This window comes from Camelina sativa, chromosome 16 (genome assembly GCF_000633955.1).
Source record: "Camelina sativa cultivar DH55 chromosome 16, Cs, whole genome shotgun sequence".
NCBI classification, from domain to species: domain Eukaryota; kingdom Viridiplantae; phylum Streptophyta; class Magnoliopsida; order Brassicales; family Brassicaceae; genus Camelina; species Camelina sativa.
In genome coordinates, this window is record NC_025700.1 from 16,015,620 (window position 1) to 16,035,930 (window position 20,311).

The 20,311-nt window shown below is 34.1% G+C and overlaps 2 protein-coding genes, 2 non-coding genes and 1 pseudogene across 4 annotated transcripts; 2 read left to right on the forward strand and 3 right to left on the reverse strand.

Moving 5' to 3' along the window:
* On the forward strand, positions 6–2,697 carry LOC104753710 (putative pentatricopeptide repeat-containing protein At1g68930; the record flags this gene model as incomplete). Its single annotated transcript, XM_010475924.1, has 3 exons — positions 6–1,566; positions 1,657–1,767; positions 2,610–2,697. A coding segment is annotated over one exon (1,416 nt), but the record flags the coding sequence as incomplete, so codon positions are not given.
* LOC104750731 (putative U-box domain-containing protein 42) lies at positions 1,795–6,339 on the reverse strand. Its single transcript, XM_010472570.2, has 4 exons — positions 5,821–6,339; positions 4,340–5,689; positions 3,902–4,211; positions 1,795–3,776 (listed from the first exon to the last, which is right to left on the reverse strand). The coding sequence occupies exons 1-4, from the start codon at positions 5,824–5,826 to the stop codon at positions 2,188–2,190; spliced, it is 3,255 nt and encodes a 1,084-aa protein (XP_010470872.1). The 5' UTR covers positions 5,827–6,339; the 3' UTR covers positions 1,795–2,187.
* On the forward strand, positions 8,027–8,099 carry TRNAF-GAA. The gene has a single exon. It is a non-coding gene; the product is annotated as a tRNA-Phe (tRNA).
* Positions 8,955–10,160, reverse strand: LOC104753711 (annotated as a pseudogene).
* Positions 15,150–15,222, reverse strand: TRNAF-GAA. Its single transcript has one exon. It is a non-coding gene; the product is annotated as a tRNA-Phe (tRNA).

Below are 20,311 nucleotides of genomic sequence, written 5' to 3' on the forward strand. Positions count from 1 at the left end.
ATCCTTTTGGAAGTGTTCTACCTGCTTGTGGGGGATTAGGAGCAATTAACGAAGGGAAACAGATTCATGCTTGTATAATCAGAACCAATCTTCAGGATCACATATATGTAGGCAGTGCTCTCATTGACATGTATTGCAAGTGTAAGCTTTTACATTATGCAAAGACTGTGTTTGATAGAATGAAGCAGAAGAATGTCGTGTCTTGGACAGCGATGGTTGTGGGTTATGGCCAGACCGGGCGTCCTGAAGAGGCTGTTAAAATTTTCCTTGATATGCAAAGAAGTGGAATTGACCCAGATCATTATACTTTGGGACAAGCGGTCAGTGCATGTGCCAACATAGCTAGCTTAGAAGAGGGCTCCCAGTTTCATGGAAAAGCGGTAACGTCTGGCCTAATACAGTATGTCACTGTTTCAAATTCATTGGTGACTCTGTATGGAAAATGTGGAGATATTGATGATTCTACTAGGCTGTTCAGCGAGATGAATGTCAGGGATGAAGTCTCTTGGACTGCAATGGTTTCCGCGTATGCCCAATCTGGAAGGGCCATTGAGGCTATTCAGTTGTTTGACAAGATGGTACAACATGGACTAAAACCTGATGGAGTGACTTTGACTGGTGTTATTTCAGCTTGCAGTAGGGCAGGATTAGTGGAGAAAGGACAGAGATATTTTGAGTTAATGATAAATGAATATGGAATAGTGCCGAGTAATGGCCATTATTCTTGCATGATCGATCTCTTTAGTCGATCTGGAAGGTTAGAGGAAGCCATGCGTTTCATAAGTGGGATGCCTTTTCCTCCAGATGCAATTGGTTGGACTACTTTACTCAGCGCATGTAGAAACAAAGGTAATTTGGAAATTGGTGAATGGGCGGCTGAATCACTCATAGAATTAGATCCTCATCATCCTGCTGGCTATACCCTATTATCAAGCTTATATGCTTTAAAAGGGAAATGGGATTGTGTGGCCCAGTTAAGGCGGGAAATGAAAGAGAAGAACGTGAGAAAAGAACCTGGACAGAGTTGGATAAAATGGAAAGGAAAATTGCACAGTTTCTCAGCTGATGACGAGTCAAGTCCATATTTAGAACAGATATATGCTAAGCTCCAGGAATTGAACCAAAAAATCACAGGTAATGGTTACAAACCAGATACCAGTTTTGTCCACCACGATGTTGAGGAAGCTGTTAAAATAAAGATGCTTAACTATCACAGTGAAAGGCTTGCAATTGCTTTTGGATTGATATTTGTACCCTCAGGCCTACCTATTAGAGTGGGAAAAAATCTTAGAGTGTGTGTGGACTGCCACAATGCTACTAAACATATCTCCAGCGTCACTGGTAGAGAGATACTTGTCAGAGATGCTGTTAGGTTTCACCGTTTTAAAGATGGAACTTGTTCATGCGGAGATTTCTGGTAGTTTTCATCTGGGGATTTTCATGATGACTGTCTATTGCTAATCTGACAAATCAAAACAGATCAGGAAGATTCAGTTGTACTGTCAGTCAGTTAACTTGGATAATGAGACGCTTCATCAGCTATCCTGGGCATAAAGAAGAGAACAAGTAGGACTTATCTCTCTTTGCTTCCAATATTTTCTCGGTTTCTAATCCTAGCCTTCTAATTTTGTATATGCTGTCAATCTTTGTGAATAGGATTCTGAGCCTGTTAGTTGCGTTGGACTTCAACTGGTGAATTGGCTGAGAGATACAGGGTGCATTCATATAATTTGACTGCAACATCGACAGAGCTGGAAAACATGAATGGTAAGACCTATCTGGTTTAGTTTCTGTTTTATTTTCAGTCCGTTAACTGGAAAGCGGTGTATTATAAAGGCATATGTAGTTCAGATCATAAACACTATAGTTCTTTGAGATTTTAGTCTACACATAACCTATATGTATATATTGCTGAGCATCTTTAATTTATTGATGGTGGGATATCTTTTACCAAATGATTAGATTTTGTATCGTCCGATTGCTAGATTGGTTGGAGTTTTATAGTGTAGATGGAACTATCGGTGATGTAGTGACCAAAGTTATGAGGAGGATGTTAAGTTGAAACTCTCTATTATCTTTTGTGACCACAACGTAAATTTACATTTCAAACTGAAAACTTTATACACAGTGAGCTGAGAGAGAGAGAAGATAATAGTTCATACAGTTAAGGTTTCACATGTCATTTTTTTATGTGATATAAGTAGAGAAACTTGGCATCTTGTCCAAACGTCTCAAAATAATTTCTGCTATCTGCCTTGTGTTACCATCTCCACGATGGAAGGCACTAACCAACATACCTGACAACATCCTATCTTGTGATATGTCACTGGCATACTTATCTCCACCTCTAATAATGAACTTGTCAATCATCCAAAATGCTTTTTGCAATAGAGACTCTTTCTTGTGTTCTTTGACTGCATTTAGAATTAGTTGTACTGCATTCATTTCACTCAGCATGCTTAAACTCTTCTCCACATCAACCTTGTCATCTAATAGCGTACATATAGCAGCTAATGCTGACTCCACTACTTCCACTTTATCACTTTGCAAACATGCTAGAAGCTTTGTGATTGCATTTGCTTCAACCAAGCAAAATGTGTTTTTTGCAGAACATACCCCCCTGTGGATTGCACAGATCTCTGTTTGCTTCTTTTTGGATGAACGGAGGGAGAAAGACCTAGGCATACTCAATGATCCCATGAATTTTGTGCTCCTAGGTTGGGGTGGCCTCGATAAAGTCATAGTTGTAGAAGATAAATGTTCTAGTCCAGTGGCTGACAACCTTTGAACTTCATCACTTGATGTTTTCATCAATAAATCAACAAACACTGATGTCAAATCGTGGTTTCTGGCTAGGTACATCATTTGGGACTCGTACAGTGTAGTTGTGAATCTCACTAAGATCCCAACGAGACCTTCCAGAAAATCAGTTGCATACCTGCTTGTTCGTGTTCCACTTCTTTGAATCAGATGGATTGCATGCAGAATTTGGGACACTATGCTCTCGTTGACCAGTGCTAAATTAAGAGTCAGATTTTGATGAGGCAGTTTAGCAAGTAACTTGGCTGAAACAGCATGCTTTTCTGTTATCTGATTTGCTTCTATTGGGCACTGGATAAGATTTTCTGGCTGTCCTCTAGTTTTACATAATCTCTCTGATAGCGTGTGACCAATGTAGGGGGTAAGTGCTATCAGAAGTTTTAATGCCCCAACCCCCAATTCTTCATGAGGATTGTTGATGAGTTCTATCATGGCAAAGCTTGCGTCCGTTTCTTTGATCACTGAGACAATTGTTGCCATTGCTCTGGGTGATTTGGACAAGGATAGGAGAATCCTGATCAAATCAATGTTAAGATCATCTGGGCTTGAGTTCTTGAGCATGTGGATGATGTTGTATACAAAGTAATCTGAGCCTAGTGTGTGCCCATGAGTATTCACCTCAAATGTCTCATGTTCCAGCCCAGATTCCAGTATGTTTGCAAGTATTGTAGCAGCTTCATTCCTGGAGTTCATCAGATCACTGAACATTCGCTTGGTGAACATCTCTTCGACCATGATCTTGATGATGCCAACTTCTACCAGTATCTGGTTGTTGGGGTGATACAATGAAATATGAGCAAGTGCTTTGAAGGCGGCTCTTCTAGCGTCAATATTTTCACATTGCACCAGCCCAACGAGCGCAGGGCAAGCCTTCTCAGCTACGTAAGTTTTTTTCTCATGTCCAATATCGATTTCCACAAGGTATGTAGCCATCGCCACCTGAGTCTCTTCACTCCCTGCCATATATCATTCGGAAGTGAATCAACATCTCTTCATCTTTTATCATTTCGCTCCAGGTTATCGCCTGTATAGCATTAGCATATATGCTTCAAACTTTGGAGAAAAAAGCAGTATGTATTACCTTCTGCTAGATGCCCCAGGAGAGGTTCCAATAGCCCACTCTCTGCCATTTGCTTGATGTTCTCTGGACACTTCTCTAGATTTCTTAAGATTTGGTCTGATGTTTCAGACGCAAAGGCATCCAACTCTCTGTTATACTTTGCGGTAACTAACATCAATATCGCCCCCGTAGCAGTTCCAATCTTCTCACATGCATGTTGGGATTTCGAAAGCTCAAGCAGTAAGGCTAGTGTTATATGTCTTACAGGCTGGTGACTGCTTCCCAAAAGTTTGATTATGCGTGACATAGTTATGGTCTTCACAATAATTTCCTGTAAGATAACTTTGAAATATAAAAGTCTATTGAAAAAAGAAGTAGAAGTGTAAGTGTCTAGGAGAAAGAAATACATATCATGTAAGTTAGTGCAATTGCATAATAGGTAAATGAAAGAGATCCAACCTTTCTGTCATCAGTGATTTCTTCCGCCAGTGTCCTTAACAACTGTAGCAGTTCATACCTCACATCTTTACTTCTGTACGTCAGGTATCTGTCAAGAAGCTGAATGATCCCAGCTTCACGAACTTGTACCTTGTTGTACTCTTTTCCTTCACAGGTCATTTGCAGATCTCGTAATGCATCGATAACCATACTTTCTGAACCGCCTAAGGATAAAGCTGCATGAGCCACTTTGATTCTTGCTGCCTCGTTTCTTACTTTCCATTCCTGAATGATGGTTTTCAAGACAACATTGACAGTTAATTCGGTGGTCAACTTTTGCCCGGTAACTGGACAGTTAATCTCATCGGAGTTTGCAAAACTTTCAAACCACTCTGTTACTGCTTTTCTTTCGCAAGTTACTCCTGTTTCTGTTGTGACTGGATCTTCCATTATCTCTTTGGTCAACGGGCAGATGAAAGCTTGGTATGGAGGCTCCATGAACTGTGTCACCTGTGGTAACATTGACAAGGATTCACTAAGATTTCCATATTTTCTCTGGCTGCTAGCATTCGAGCTCTGGCTTGGAATATCTGGTAACTCGGTAATTTGTGATTGTGATTCACTAAGATTTCCATACTCTCTGTGGCTGCTAACAGTTGTGATGTGGCTTGGGATATCTGGTATCTCTGTCATTCGTGATTGCGATTCACTAAGATTTCCATATCTCTGGCTGCTAACATTTGTGCTCTGGCTTGGGATATCTGGTATTTCGGTCATTTGGGATTGTGATTCACTATACATCATGTAACTTTCATAGGAAAATTCAGGATCAGTGGGATAGAGATCTGTCTCTATTTGCTCTGACACAATTTCCGGTGTATGCTTTGGAGAAATATTCTGCTGCCCATTTTGTATCATCTCACTTTTACTACCATCTCCGATGTTAGCATTCTGCATCTCATTTGAAAGAGACTGGATAACAACTCCTATATATTCTTCTTCGTCAAATGTTGACTCTGATATGGACTGCAATGTTTCACCCATCTGCTTGACAACGCCTTCAAAACCTGCCTCAATGCTTCTCAGGTCAGTGGTTGGTTCGTGTCCATTGCTTTCTTGAGATTTTTCAACCAGGTTCTTCGCCGCATCTATACTTTCGGATAGAGATTCAAATATATCAATTGAACAGATGACGTTGCTCTCTGCTGTTTGTATCTCCATTAACACCACTGAAACTCGATAAAAGTAGCAAGCGCATTCAAGGAACTTCTCTGTTTCTGCTTGTAAGGACTCCAAAGATCTGATCACTTCGGAAATGGACCCCAACAACGATCCAATCAGTGTATCACTTGTGCCTATATCTTCTCGAGTCTGAGATCACAAAAATAGGAGAAAAGGTGAGAGATTCCGTTGGTTTGAGGATTAAGATGATTCGAAAGACATGTTCAAGAAATTTTTTTACGGTGCAAATAGAAACAAGAGGAGATTGAAGAAAGTCTTACCGACATCCCATTTGTTCAAAGCTGGTCTTGTCTCACTCTGCTTGCCAAGTCTCCAACTGTTACTTCATCTAGCAGAAGACTTGAAGGACACACTTGGTCCTCTGTTTCAGAGAAGTTGGAACCCACTAAAGGTAAATTTGTTTGCTCCGATGATGATTGAGGAGACGACTTTTTAGGAGGAAGTGGGGACACAGTTCCATGGGACTATGTAAAGAAGTTGAAGGAGTCAAATCAGAGTGCTTTGTTAAGCATTACGTTGTACATCCACGTAAAGCACCAAACATTTTTCTTTATCAAAACATGTGTTTGGAATTTGTTGACTTTGTTTGTTTCGTCTTGCACTATCTCTCTTCTGCAGATTGGTCAGACCACAAACCAAAGGGCGAATGATGATGGTTAGAAAAAGTTAATCTATAACTTTCTGTAATTTTTTTTTTTTTTTTTTGACATTTTCCTGATATTTCATGTACTTTAAATAAATAAAAGAAGGATAGGGTAGGTAGTGTCCAACGTCAATACGTCATCGTCTTTCTTTCTCTTATGGGTGTTGTTTGATGATAAAATCTTGAATTGGTAAGATATGCCATTGATTTACATTGACTTGTATATAATTGTCATGTTCGTGCGGAATTCTCTATGATCAAGTCGTTGGTTCTTGGTTGGCTCTTGGAAATTAAAAAAAATAATAATACATATTTGACATTAGTATAATTATATCAAAAGATATGAAGTTTTCTACTTATTTCCCATTTATTTGAGTTTGTAAGTCCACAAGTTTTTAGAGTTCGAACTTCAGTTACCAAATGTTTATAAATGTGAAAAGTTGATAGCAAAAATCACATAATCGCTATAAATAAATGTATGTATCTATTACTTACGAGCATAAATCAGACATATACGAGAGGGGATTTAAAACTGTACATTTAGAAGAAGAAGCGACCAAATTAAACCAAAAAAGTTTTTTTTTTTTTTTTTATTAACTAGAATAGTAAATCCTTAGATCTATGGAGGGGTCCGAGACTAATCTTTCTGGGGAGAGGGTATCCTACGGGTAGGATCCTCCCAGATATGCAAATGGGCCGTAAGCAATGGGCCTATACCCATATGGCCAAAAAGATAAAGCTGAGCAATTCTGCGCTTGGGGAGAATTGATCTCTGGCCTATACCAACAAGACGATTCTTCCACCAATGTTAGAACCACTAGCCCACCACCTCGTGGTTAACAAAAAAAGTTTCAACACGAAGTAAAATGACTAATGGAAACTCTTTCTTGAAAAGCAAGAAAAGTATCTTAGGCTTCTACTTAAACAAATCCAATAAGTAGGAAATATATTTAAAACACCAAACCAACAAGATAATAAAAATAAGATAATAAAGATAGAGACAAAGATGAATATTAGGGAACTCTTCTTATTCATCCCTTCTTAGTTAAGGAAACAAATTATTGATTAAGAAAACAAATTTTGTATATCAATTAATTTTAAAATTATTAATTCTAAACATTATATTATAGTTTTAAATTATAACATCTAAACCCAAATCATTCTTTTTATAAACCCAAATTAAAATATAATTTTTTAATTGTAAAATCTAAATCCTACCCACTATTTTATAAACCCAAACCGACATCTAATTTTGCTTAATTTTAAAATCTAAACACTAACCACTCTTTTGTAAACATATAATTTCATTTTATTGTAAAATATAAACCTTAAACTCTAACCACTCTTTTGTAAACCCAAACCGACATATAATTTCATTTAATTGTAAAATCTAAATCCTAAACGCTAACCACTCTTTGTAAACCCATACCGACATATAATTTCGTTTAATTGTAAAAACTAAACCCTAACCACATTTTTGTAAACCCAAACCGACATATGATTTAGTTTAATTGTAAAATATAAACTCTAATCATTATTTTATAAACCTAAACCAACATACTTTCCTTAATAAAAAATCCACATAATTGGTTTCTTTAACTTGTTTTGTCTTTTTATTTTAATTTTGATTTATTTTATAAATATGATATGACATGGCAGTTTGTTGTATTTTGATTGGTTAATTAAGAGGGGGTGAATAAGAGTGGTTCACCCAAGAATTTTTCCTAAATAAATAATACGAGATGTCATATAGTATTATTTAAGGACACTTCTTCCGACCTATGTCATGTTTCTATTACACTATATAAATAAATAAACAAGAAGCGGGGATAGCTCAGTTGGGAGAGCGTCAGATTGAAGATCTGAAGGTCGCGTGTTTGATCCACGCTCACCGCATTTTTTTAATTTTCCACTTAGGTAATTGGTCACATAGCTAAGGGCAGAGTCTAGAACATATATCTAATTCTCAAAGGATCATATGTTTATGATTATTAACTTAGAAGACAATGTATGTATAAAATAAGCTATACAACGATACAATGGATGCGCTAACTCTATCTACTCATGGATGCGCTAATTCTATCTACTCATGTGAGTTGTTTCAAATGAGTGGAAAATTCTCTTCTTAACTATGAATACAACTCAAGGACTGAAATAGAAAATCTAAACTTCATTATAAGAACTTGAATTATAATTTATAAAGAAAGATAATGCACAATATGAAAAACAACCAAAAAAGATAGGTAACATAATGCAATCATGGAAACAAATTTAGAATGACTTTTTGGTTGAACGCTAATGGTGAGCCATGCCATCTTAATTTACATTAAAAAAAGATGTCTCAGCGTCGACCAACTAAATACAGTACCAAACGGCTAGTACGTAGTGTTAATGTAAATTCCATAAACATCTAAATTGCTAGGGTCGTTTAGATGTTTCTCTATTACTCATACAGAAACTAAATTGCTAGGATCGTTTGCTAAAACATCTCATCCCTTGAACCGAATATCAGAAAACTACTGTATACATTAGGAGCAAGCACACTAAACAGATTCAAGATGAAGTTAAATGACTAATAGAGACTCTTTCTTGAAACGCAAGAAATGTGTCTTAGGCTTCCAAATAACAATCAGTACTTAAGAATCCCAAAATAAGTTGAAAAGATGTCCAAAACACCAAATCAACGGTACAATGAAGATAGAGACTACCAATGAATACAAAACAACAACCTAAATTAATTGATAACTGAAAGACAAATCTTCTCTCCTATTGGGATATTGTGGGAGGAAGCCAAAACATGCGACCGCGTGGTGGGGTAGAGTCGGAGAGATAGCGGATAGTGCTAGAGGCGAGATCAAATATGCCAAAACCAGAACCATGGCCGGCAAAGTAAACCGAGTTAGGGTTAAGACCGGGGAAGTCCTTAGCAGAGAGACAGAAGGATTCGTTTTCTCCCAAGAAAATGCAAAGATCACCAATGTCATCGGTGTAAGGACCAATCCCTTGCTCTTCGTCTTGCCTAAACACCATGATCTTTTGGGTCTTCCTGCGAAGGTCTTTGCTGTTGTTGTAACGTGTGTCTCCCCATGGAGCAACTTCTCCTTTGTCCGTAAATCTCTCCACGAACCTGACCAACAACACATATTTCATGTAAGCAAAGCAGAGAGAAAGACAGATAAAAGGCTCAAGTAATGAGTTTTTTTTTATATTATTATTACCAAAGAACGATAAAGGATTGGCCGGAAGATGACTCGACGAGTTGCTGTTCTCCAACTATGGCATTTCTTCAAGAAAGTTAGAGAAGACGAACCTCTTGTAGTCACAAACCGGAGTGTTTAAAGCGGATTTAGGTGTGAAATCGGTTGGACCGGTGTAGTCAGGGTTACAATTGTTCAAGTAAAATCTCCGGTCTCTCCGAGTAAATGACAGTAGAAGAGAGAAAAGATGGACAAGGCACGTCGATGCGAGTCCACGCCGAGTCACCAGGACCACAAATACTGACTCTTGACCCGTAAAAGTTGACGGCGACCACACAGTGTGATGAGACAGCGACATTAACAACATGCTCATATTTGTCTCTTGTTATTGGAGGCAGAGATATGATCTTCTTGGATGGGTTTAAGATGTTAGCGAGACGCACCGTTGAATCTTTCTTGTTCACCAAAGCTAACCACCCTCTTGATGATCCTATCCTGTGAGATTTATAGACCTCTTTGGTAGAATCTTGCTTTCGATCTTCACTTGCTCTTGCTTCCTCGGATCGTAGAGGTTGAAGTTGACGACTTTTCCACCACAAGGAGATTTTCCGACAAGATCGCTTCCGAGGAGGAGATACGGTGTCGTCGCAACCGTCGAGAATCCCGATCGCCGGAAACAGAGGATCCGGTTCCGAGATGTTGAAAGCTTCGAGATTCGGCACAAGATCTGAGACATTGTTTTAGAAACCCTAATTCGCTTTTCCACAGAAGAGAATCAAAGACAATAAAACCCTATTGGCCTGGGCATTTTTTACTTTGACAATAAAACCCACCCAAAACTCTGCTTCTTTTTCTTTACTTTGAAAATGCTTTTCGAAGACACGTATGAATATCAATAGAAATCTTAGGCCTGGGCATTTTACCCGGACCCGTTTGGGACCGCACCCGAAGTAGATGGTAAAAATATACATCTTAGAAGATTTGAACCCATGACTTTAAGCATTTAAGGGTGCATCTTTAACCATCTTAGTTTCTCTGTTCTAAGATGAAATGTTAAATATTTATATATATACAAGATTTCTAAAATTTATAAAAAAATAAAAATTAGTTTTCTTTTTATTTGTTCATGGTTTGATTGAGTTCGGGTATACCCGAAAAACCTGAATCCGAACGGGTAATATCCGAACCCGACCCGAAAGTATTAAAAACCCGAACGGGTTCTATATGTTTAAACTCGAAAACCCAAAAACCCGAACTCGATCGGGTTCCGGAACCCGAATGCCCAGAGCTAAATAGAATAGAATAGATCATCAATACGCTGTCGTGTGAACACAGTACTACATGTGGTGCAGTGGTGGTGTGAAGTGTGATAATAAAACGTAAACATTATTAGAAAAGGGATTGAGTACGATTTGAAAGTATACAATGATTGGTGTATGTTACGGTAAAGCTTTTACCCCATAATCTTTCTCTAGTTGATAAAATACCCTATCAATTGCAACGACATAACTGGAATGTTTGGACCGATCGAATAGATATGTAAAACTTAGCAGAAACAGCGTAAAAGATAAACATAGTTTTTGACTAAGTCCGAGGTAAGCTTTAGATAGATCAGGTAACATTAACAAAGAAACAAAGTGAAGGAAGAAAAGCTAAATATAGTGTAACATAGAGACTCTTCTCACAGAGCTTTTGAAGGAAATTTAAAATAGTAGTAAGATAAAAACGAAAATGGAACCACTCAGACTTCCACAGAAACAAGAAGCTCCTATTTCTTCGTAGCTTCTCCACCGTCCTCGCTTTTATCTTCTTTCTTCTTGTCTCCACCTTCACCTTCCTTCTTGTCTCCACCATCTTCCTCCTTATCGCCACCTTGCTTTTCCTCACCGATGCGTTTGTAGTACTCCCCGTCATCTTCGTCCTCAGAGGACCAGTCAGAGAGCTTATCAAACTCTCCCCTAAAGCCTTGACGAAACATTTCTCGGTCTGCCCTCCTCCCCTCTCGAGTCCTCCCGCCAACTCGTACTCTTTTATGGGGTAAAAGTTTTACCGTAACACGAATAGAAGAATACGTTGATACAACTGAAGTGTGTGTACGGATTGTGGTGACACATGAGGTGAGTTTTCCAAAGAAACTATTTTTGACCAAAGAAAATTATTTTCTTTCTTACATGTTATTTTACATTTTCTAACTTATACGTTGGAAATTACACTTATATTACTGGAGTTCGAGTTGGATATTTCGACCAAAATTCAAAAGCATCCCCCCCCCCACCCCCATATTTCTATGCTTTTTTACAAAATTACCCCATTACTTATGGTTGTTACGTATAGTCCCTATCTTAAATAAATGAAGATCATGAATATATCATGCGAACTTTATAAAGGTTAGTGACTATAAAACTGAAGAGACGTTTGAATAGACGAATACATGGTCCTGTGATTTTTACACAAATTACATAGCTTGAAATTTCAAATTTCATAAAAATTTGATAGCAAAAATACATAATCGCGAGAGAAATAGAATGTATAAATTTATTACTTAGGAGCATAAATCATATAATATACCAAATTTCACTATAAGAACTTGAAATCAGAAAGAAAGATAATGCATACTATGAAAAGAAAACCAAAAAAGATAGATAACATTCATGGAAAAAAATTAGAATGATTTTTTGTGGTTGAAGGCTAATGGTGTGAGCTATCTTTACATTTAGAAAGAGGTCACAACTGTCGACAAAGTAAATACAATACCAAATTGCTAGTAGTATTAATGTAAATTCCATAAAGTAGAAACTAAATCGCTAGGGTCGTTTGCTAAAACATCTCATCCCTTGATAAGCAAGAAAATTTCTTGATATCATAAAACTGTATATATTTCTTAGGAGCAAGCACACTAAACAGATTCGATACAAAATAAAATAACTAATGGAGATTCTTTCTTGATAAGCAAGAAAATTTCTTAGGCTTCTACTAAAGGAAAGTAGTACTTAAACAATTCCAATAAGTGGGAAAGGTGTCCAAAACACTAAATCAACGAGATAATAAAAGATAGACACAACAATGCATACAAAACACATCCAAAGTTGTTAACACGAGATAATGTATGATTTGAGGACAATTTTTCCCACCTGGCATGTTCATGTTATACAATATAAAAAGGTAAACATGAAGCTGGGATAGCTCAGTTGGAAGAGCGTCAGACTGAAGATCTGAAGGTCGCATGTTTGATCCATGCTCACCGCATTTTTCCTTTTTTTTTTTTTTTTTTTTTTTTTTTNNTTTTTTTTTTTTTTTTTTTTCTTTTTTATCATCACAACTTCTTATTAGTCTTCAATGGTTTCCTATCATTGATGTTTTCTTTGTCAATCAAAAAACATTCTCTCAACTGTGAACACACAGGACAATACCGTAAGTGATTATCACTCTCTGTGAGAAGTTTCCTTTATGATCACAAATATCTGATTAAGTACAATTTAATTGGTGACAGAGCTAAGGACATACTTGATAATATATATCTAATAATTCTCAAAAGATCTTTATTTGTATATTAGTATTAAGTTATAAGATAATGCATATGCATAATAAGCCATACACTGACACAATATATGGATGCGCTACTCATATGAGTTGTTTGAAATAAGTGGATCATTATCTACTTAACCGTGAATACAACTGAAAGTCTGAAATAGAAAACCTAAAGTTCAAAGAACTTGAAATTATGAAGAAAGATAATGCATACTATAATAACAAAAATGAAACAGAAAAAAAGATAGATATGCATTCATGAAAAATAAATTAGAATAACTTTTTGGTTGAACGCTAATGGTTAGCCATCTTAATTTACATTAAAAAAAAAGATGTCTCAGCTGTCGACCAAGTAAATACACTACCAAATTGCTAGTGGTGTAAATGCAAATTCCATAAACTAGAAACTCTAGGGTCATTTGCTAAAAAATCTCATCCCTTGAACCAAATATCAGAAAACTGTATACTTTAGGAGCAACACAAAACAAATTCAAGATGAAGTTAAATGACTAATAGAGACTCTTCCTTGAAACGCAATAAATGTGTCTGAGGCTTCTAAATGACAATCAATACTTAAAAATCCCTAAATAAGTTGGAAAGATGTCCAAAACACCAAATTAATGGCACAATGAAGATAGAGACTACCGATGAATACAAAACAACAACCTAAATTAATTGATAATTGAAACACAAATCTTCTCTCCTATTGGGATATTGTCGGAGGAAGCCAAAACATGCGACCGGGTGGTGGAGTAGAGTCGGAGAGATAGCGGATAGCACGAGAAACCAGCTCAGATATAAAATTGGTTTGACCGGTGTAGTCAGGATTAAAAAATTTCAAGTAAAATCTCCGGGTTTTTTTCTGAGTAAATGACAGTAGAAGATAGAAAAGATGGACAAGGCACGTCGATGTGAGTCCTTTTAAGTAACTATTTGCAACTTTTGTGGTCTTGGTGACTTGGAGTTGACTCGCATTGACATTCATTGTCCATCTTTTCTATCGTCTACTATCATTTACTCCGAGTCACCAAGACCACAAAAGCTGCAAATGGTTGCTTAAAATTGAAAAAAAATAAATTAACAAAATTAGACCGAATAATATTCAACCCATTCATCTCTAAAATTGTTGTTGAACAAGTTGAACATTTTGGTTCTAAGATTAGTTTATTTTTTCAACTTTTTAAGTTGAATGGGTTGAATAATTTTTTAAAAAAATTCCAACATCTTCCATTCAAATGGTGAAAATTGATTGAATAAGTTTTTTTCAACTCCTTCAACATTTTCAATTGTGCAACTATTTGCACCCAAAGACCGAGTCGTGAACCGTAAAACTTAACAGCGACCACACAATCTTCTTCATTTGAAGATGAGACAGAGACATTGACAACATCTTCGTATTTGTCTTTGGTTATTGGAGGTAAAGGTATGATCTTCTTGGAGGGGTTTAAGTGTTAACGAATCTTAACATCTCTTAATGTTATATCTTTATTGTTCACAAAAGCTAACCACCCTCTTGAGGATCCTATCTTGTGAGATTTATAGACCTCCCTTGGTAGAAACTTGTTTTCTATCTTCACTTGGCTCTTGCTTTTCCTCGGATCGTAGAGGTTGAAGTTGACGAAATTTTCCACCACAAGAAGATTTTCTGACAACATCTTTGCCGAGAAAGAGATGCGGTGTTGTCGCGGCTGTGGCCGTGGTCGTAAAGATTTCTGTTGTTTGGGCTGTTGAAAGGTTTGAGATTCGACTCAAAGGCTGAGACATTGTTGTAAAATCCTAGTTTGAGAGAAGAAAAACATAGACAATAAACCCTAGACATCAAAACCCTAGACAAGAAAATGTGAAGTTTCTTTAACCGGAAAAAGGCTGTAAAGAAAATTCAGTAACACACACCCTATATTTCTATGCTGTTTCTACAATTACCCCCACTACTTATTATTGTTACATTGAAGTTCCTATATGGGATAAATGATTATGATTTATGTGAACTGTGTTTAGGTTTATAGACTATAAAAGCACATTTTAAAAAAATCAATATGATGTCCTGTGACATAGGAATACTATATGTGAAAAATTGGAGAAGGCGTTTCATTGATAATCAATAAAGTGTTGGTGTGTTTTGTAGAAAAGGTGAAAAAATGATAATAATAAGAGGTTTAACTGATAATCTGTAAAGTATTGGTGTGTTTTATAGAAGAGAAAAAATGTAAAACATGATAAATGCGGTGAGCGTGGATCGAACACGCAACCTTCAGATCTTCAGTCTGACGCTCTCCCAACTGAGCTATCCCCACTTTATATTTGTTCAGTTTTTGTTAATATAATAACTCACTTATCATACATATGAAAGATGTAGGGAGTCTCTCTATCCATGATAATCCCCATTTCTTTTTTATCATTCCATTTTGTTATTTTGATTTGAAATTGTTACTAATCTTTTTTTTTTATTGAAATTTTTTAATTAAAAATATTTAAAGACTTTTTGAATTCTCTAAATCTTTTATTTAAAAGTTTAGTTTTCTTACTAAATAGAATATAGAGATTCACAAAAACATTGAAGTAGTGATTGATCAAAATTTCAGAACTACTGTAATACGTCATTTTAATATTTTTGTGATGTTAACATAAGATTTTCTTACCTTGAAATGATTACTGAGAATTTCCTTTCAAAATTTTTAAATCTATACAAATGTTCACACTGTTTTTAATTAACACATAATATTCACAACACAAAAGATGGTAAAGAATGGTTTTTGTTTCCGGTTTTGGCATATATGATCTTGCCTCTCGCATTATCAGCAATCTCTCTAACTAGATCTACTCCACCACCCGGTCGCATGTTTGACTTTCTCCCACAATATCCCAATAGGGGAGAAGAATTTTAATTTCAGTTTTCATTTAATTTAGGTTTTATTGTATTCACCGCTAGTCTCTATCTTCATTATGTTGATGATTTGGTGTTTTGGACATCTTTAATTTCCAACATATTGTTGGATTTGTTTAAGTACTGATTGTCCTTCTTTAGAAACCTAAGAAACTATTGGTCATTTAACTTCGTATTGAAATTGGTTAGTGTGCTTTTTCCTTCTAATGCATACAGTTTTCTGGTATTTGCTTTCAAAGGATGATATATGTTAGCAAACCACCCAAGCATTTTGGTTTTAAGTTTATTGAAGTTCGCATAAACACTAGAAGCTATTTGGTATTTATTTACTTGCTCGATAGATACGACCTCTTTTCAAATATAAAGATGGCTCACCATTAACGTTCGACAGCAAAAAAATCATTTGTTTACATAATTGCATTATCTATTTTTTTTCATAATATGTATTATCTTTCTTTGTAATTTCAAGTTTTTATAATGAAATTTAGGTTTTCTATTTCAGATTTTGAGTTATATTCACCAATAAGAAGAGAATGGTCCGCTCATTTTAATAACTCATATAAGTAGATAGAGTTTGCGCATCCATTGTGGCATTGTATGGCTTATTATATGTATGCATTCTCTTAAAAGTTAATACTTATACTAGGATGGACCCGTTGTACACCACCATATAATAGTTTGTATATTTTTATATATAATTATAAAATAATTGATATTTGTTTTTTTTAAAAAATAAAATACTAAAGTTTTATAAATATTTTATTGTATTTGCAAACATTTACAATATTAGTTGTTAAATATACAGGTGGTGAGTTTGAAAGAATTATAAGTATGTTTTTATATTAAGAATATGGGAATAAGTAATTTTATTAAATTTTAGCATATACTATTGAGTTAATATTTTAAATAATTTTGGTTTTAAGTTATAATTTCAGATTAATAATTAGAATCTCGATGAATACTAGGATATTTATTAATTACTATATTTATTGTTAATGATAAAAAATAGAAATATTAGTATATCGATGAATGACCATATATAGAAAAATAATGAGGATCTGAATCATTGAATTGGTTATATATTTCAATTTTGACCAAATCCGTAAAGATGACATAAAAATGTATTTAAAAAGTGTTAAGATTGTTTGTTGATCAACAAGGGAAGTAGCAACAATAGGAAACCATTTAAGATTAGTGAGTAATTGTGATAACTAAAGTAAATAAAAAATAAAAAGATGCGGTGAGTATAGATCGAACACGCGACCTTCAGATCTTCAGGCTGACGCTCTCCCAACTGAGCTATTTCCATTTGATGTTTGCTGAAAGTTTTGCTTATTGAAGATGATGGATATTCTTTATTTATGTTTTAAGTTTTGAGATATTTAAATTCTATTTCTCTATATACTTGGATTTGTTTTGAGGAATGAAAACAAGTATTTGTTATAAAAAAAATGATGGGAATCTCTAACACATAATCCACTTTTTTGTGATTTTGAAATTTAAATTGCTACTAATTTTTCTTTTTATTGAAAATATTCAGTAAAAAGAATTTCTGAATTCTCCTCATTTATTTAATAGTTTAATTTTATTACTAAATATGTCATAGAGATTCATAAAACACTAAAATAGTGACTGGTCAACATTTCAAAAAGTACATAAAACATCATTTTAATATTTCAAAAACTACATACAACATAAGATTTTCTCGCCTCGATAATATTTTGTTCAAATGATTAATTATAATTTTTTTTAATTATCTAAACATATATGTTCACAATATTTTCTCTTCTTGATTATATTTTGTTAAAATGATTATTTAGAATTTTCTTATGAATTATCTAAACATATATGTTCACACTATTTTTACTTAACACATAATATTCACAAAATATGGTAAATAATGCTTTTTGTGTTGATTTTTAAGGCCATGAAATATTAAGCATGGATTAAAAAAACGAAAGAGACAGAGGCTATTGGTTAATTTGAGTTTTGGTCTCGATATTTTTTTGTACAAAGTATAATAATAAAATAATCATAAAACCCACATATAATATTATATATACACACAAATTATAAGAAGCGCATATATTTATATTAATTTACAAATAAAATTATACAAAGAATATTATTTAGAAGAAATAAATAATACTATATGAATTAAATGCAGATATTAATCTGTAATATATGAGATGAAGATATTTAATATGAGATACAAAAATATGCATAAAACACAATCTTCCCCACATATATCTAGGTCGTCATCCCTTTTTATGTTATAACTCACTTATATTTTATAAAGAGATTCTCAAAAATAGCATTAAAATAAGTTTATGTTCCAAATTTAGCACAACATTTCAAAAATTCCAAAAATAGCACTATATTTCAAAATTAATCTTTTAAAATAAAATCCTAAATTCAAAATATTAGACCCTACCCCTCAAAACTAAAACCTAAATGTGAAATTGAGAACCTAAACCTAAAAAAAAAAATTCGAAAAATTAATTTTAAATATTGTAATGTGTTAAATAGTGCTAGTTTTGAAAATTTATGCAGTGTATACTATAATTGTCCATAAAACTTGTTTTAGTGTTATTTTATGATATTTTTCTATTTTATATAACGTATAGGAAAAATCATAAAAACAAACACATCAATAAATTTCCTTATATCATTTAATGACTCTGGCTACAGAGGAGAGTTAGTTTCTAGTTGTAACTAATCAGAATGAATTAATTACTTTGGGCTCGATGATCGCGATGATGATTAATAATTGAGGCGACATTTGGAGTTTTCTTTGAGGGGTGCCGCCATGCACTTTGTTTATTCGATTCCATATAATCCAAATCTACATATACATTTTTTGAGACATTTCTAAAATAAATCCTCAAGTTGGCACTTATTTTACAGGCATGTCATTGACATTAAATAATTAATTTAATAAACAAATTAATTTTACTTATATTTGATTTTTTTTATAGAAACTAATTGTTTTAAAAGGTAACGAACATAATTGTATGTATACATATGTTATTTCCTTATTTTATAAGGAGGTGAGAGAAGAGGTATTGTTCTTTAAAAATTTGAAAAACTGATTTGATAAAAAGTGACTTTTAGCCTCACATACTATATTTTACTTTCACGGGTTTCGTATAATGAATTTTGCGGATTAAAAATCTTTGAACATGTTGCGTGATCCGCCTAGCATGGTGGGTTTGGACTATAGAACCAACACTAAAACTATAGATTTGTAGTCATAGTTTGGAAAATTAACTTATAAATTATTTAGTATATGAACTACAATATACTACACATACTACAACACATTCTTAATATTCAAAAAAAAAAATTGTATACACTAACATACCATATATACCTCTGTTTAATTATAGAAAACAAAACTAAGTGTTTTAAAATTTTATATTCTATCTAATAACAAATTTAATTTAAATGTGTTATAAACTGTATAAAACGTAAAAAGAAGAAAAAAATTCTAAGCAAAATTATAAATTGATTAGATAAAATTTAATTAATTTGAAATTTGAAAACTAAACAAATTAAAAATATTATTTAAAATATATTAATTTATAATTTAGTTCCGCGGTGTACTGCGGGTGAAAACCTAGTAGTTTATCATAATGAATAAATTTTATGCCTTCTCAAGCACTAAAATGTCGTTCTATGCTCCTCCTATGTTTACATGTTGATTTTTAAGCGGTTTTTATCTCCAACCGCATAAATCTCAACTTCCTCCTCGAGATCTACCTTATCAATATTCTTACGAAAATCTTCGACATCATACTTGAACTCGTTTGGTTTGTCGTAAATCATTAGAAAATTTCCTAGTATAACAAGCTTAGATTCAAAATAGCCAAATTACGTTATATTTTCTTATGCATACAATGGTGTGCGTAAAACAATGATGTGCGTAATCCACTCTTTGAGCTGCCAAAGTTGATATTTGTATCTTTAATTAGTATGTTTTAGAAGGTTCAAACTTTACCGTCTACAATTCAGAAATAGCAAACTTACTGTGACAAAAAAAAAAAAAAATTCAAACTGGTAAAACCTATATGCTTTTTAGTTATACTTCTCTTACAGACTTGACAGCATAAACTTGTTTTGCGATATTGGTTGCTTCGATAAAGGATTATTGTCACTATCTTTTCTAGACTACTACTTTTGCTATCTTTTCATATATCTGTCATTGTGAAGGAATGCTCATGAGTCATTACAAAAATAAGTAAAAGATACTATTCAACAAATCATTTGTCAAGATATTATTACAAGCTTGTAAATTTCCCTTTCAATTCATCTTTGTTTATCTCAACAATATGAAGTTAAAGTCTTTCTAGTATGTAAGAATCTGCGTGGTTGGAGGTATGAAACTAAAACACTTTCAAAGTTTCATATAAAAAAAAACAGAAACCCCTCTGTTTCTCTCAGAGTATCTCTGAACAATCAAATATTTATGTCACGATTCCGACAAAGAGTTATCATAA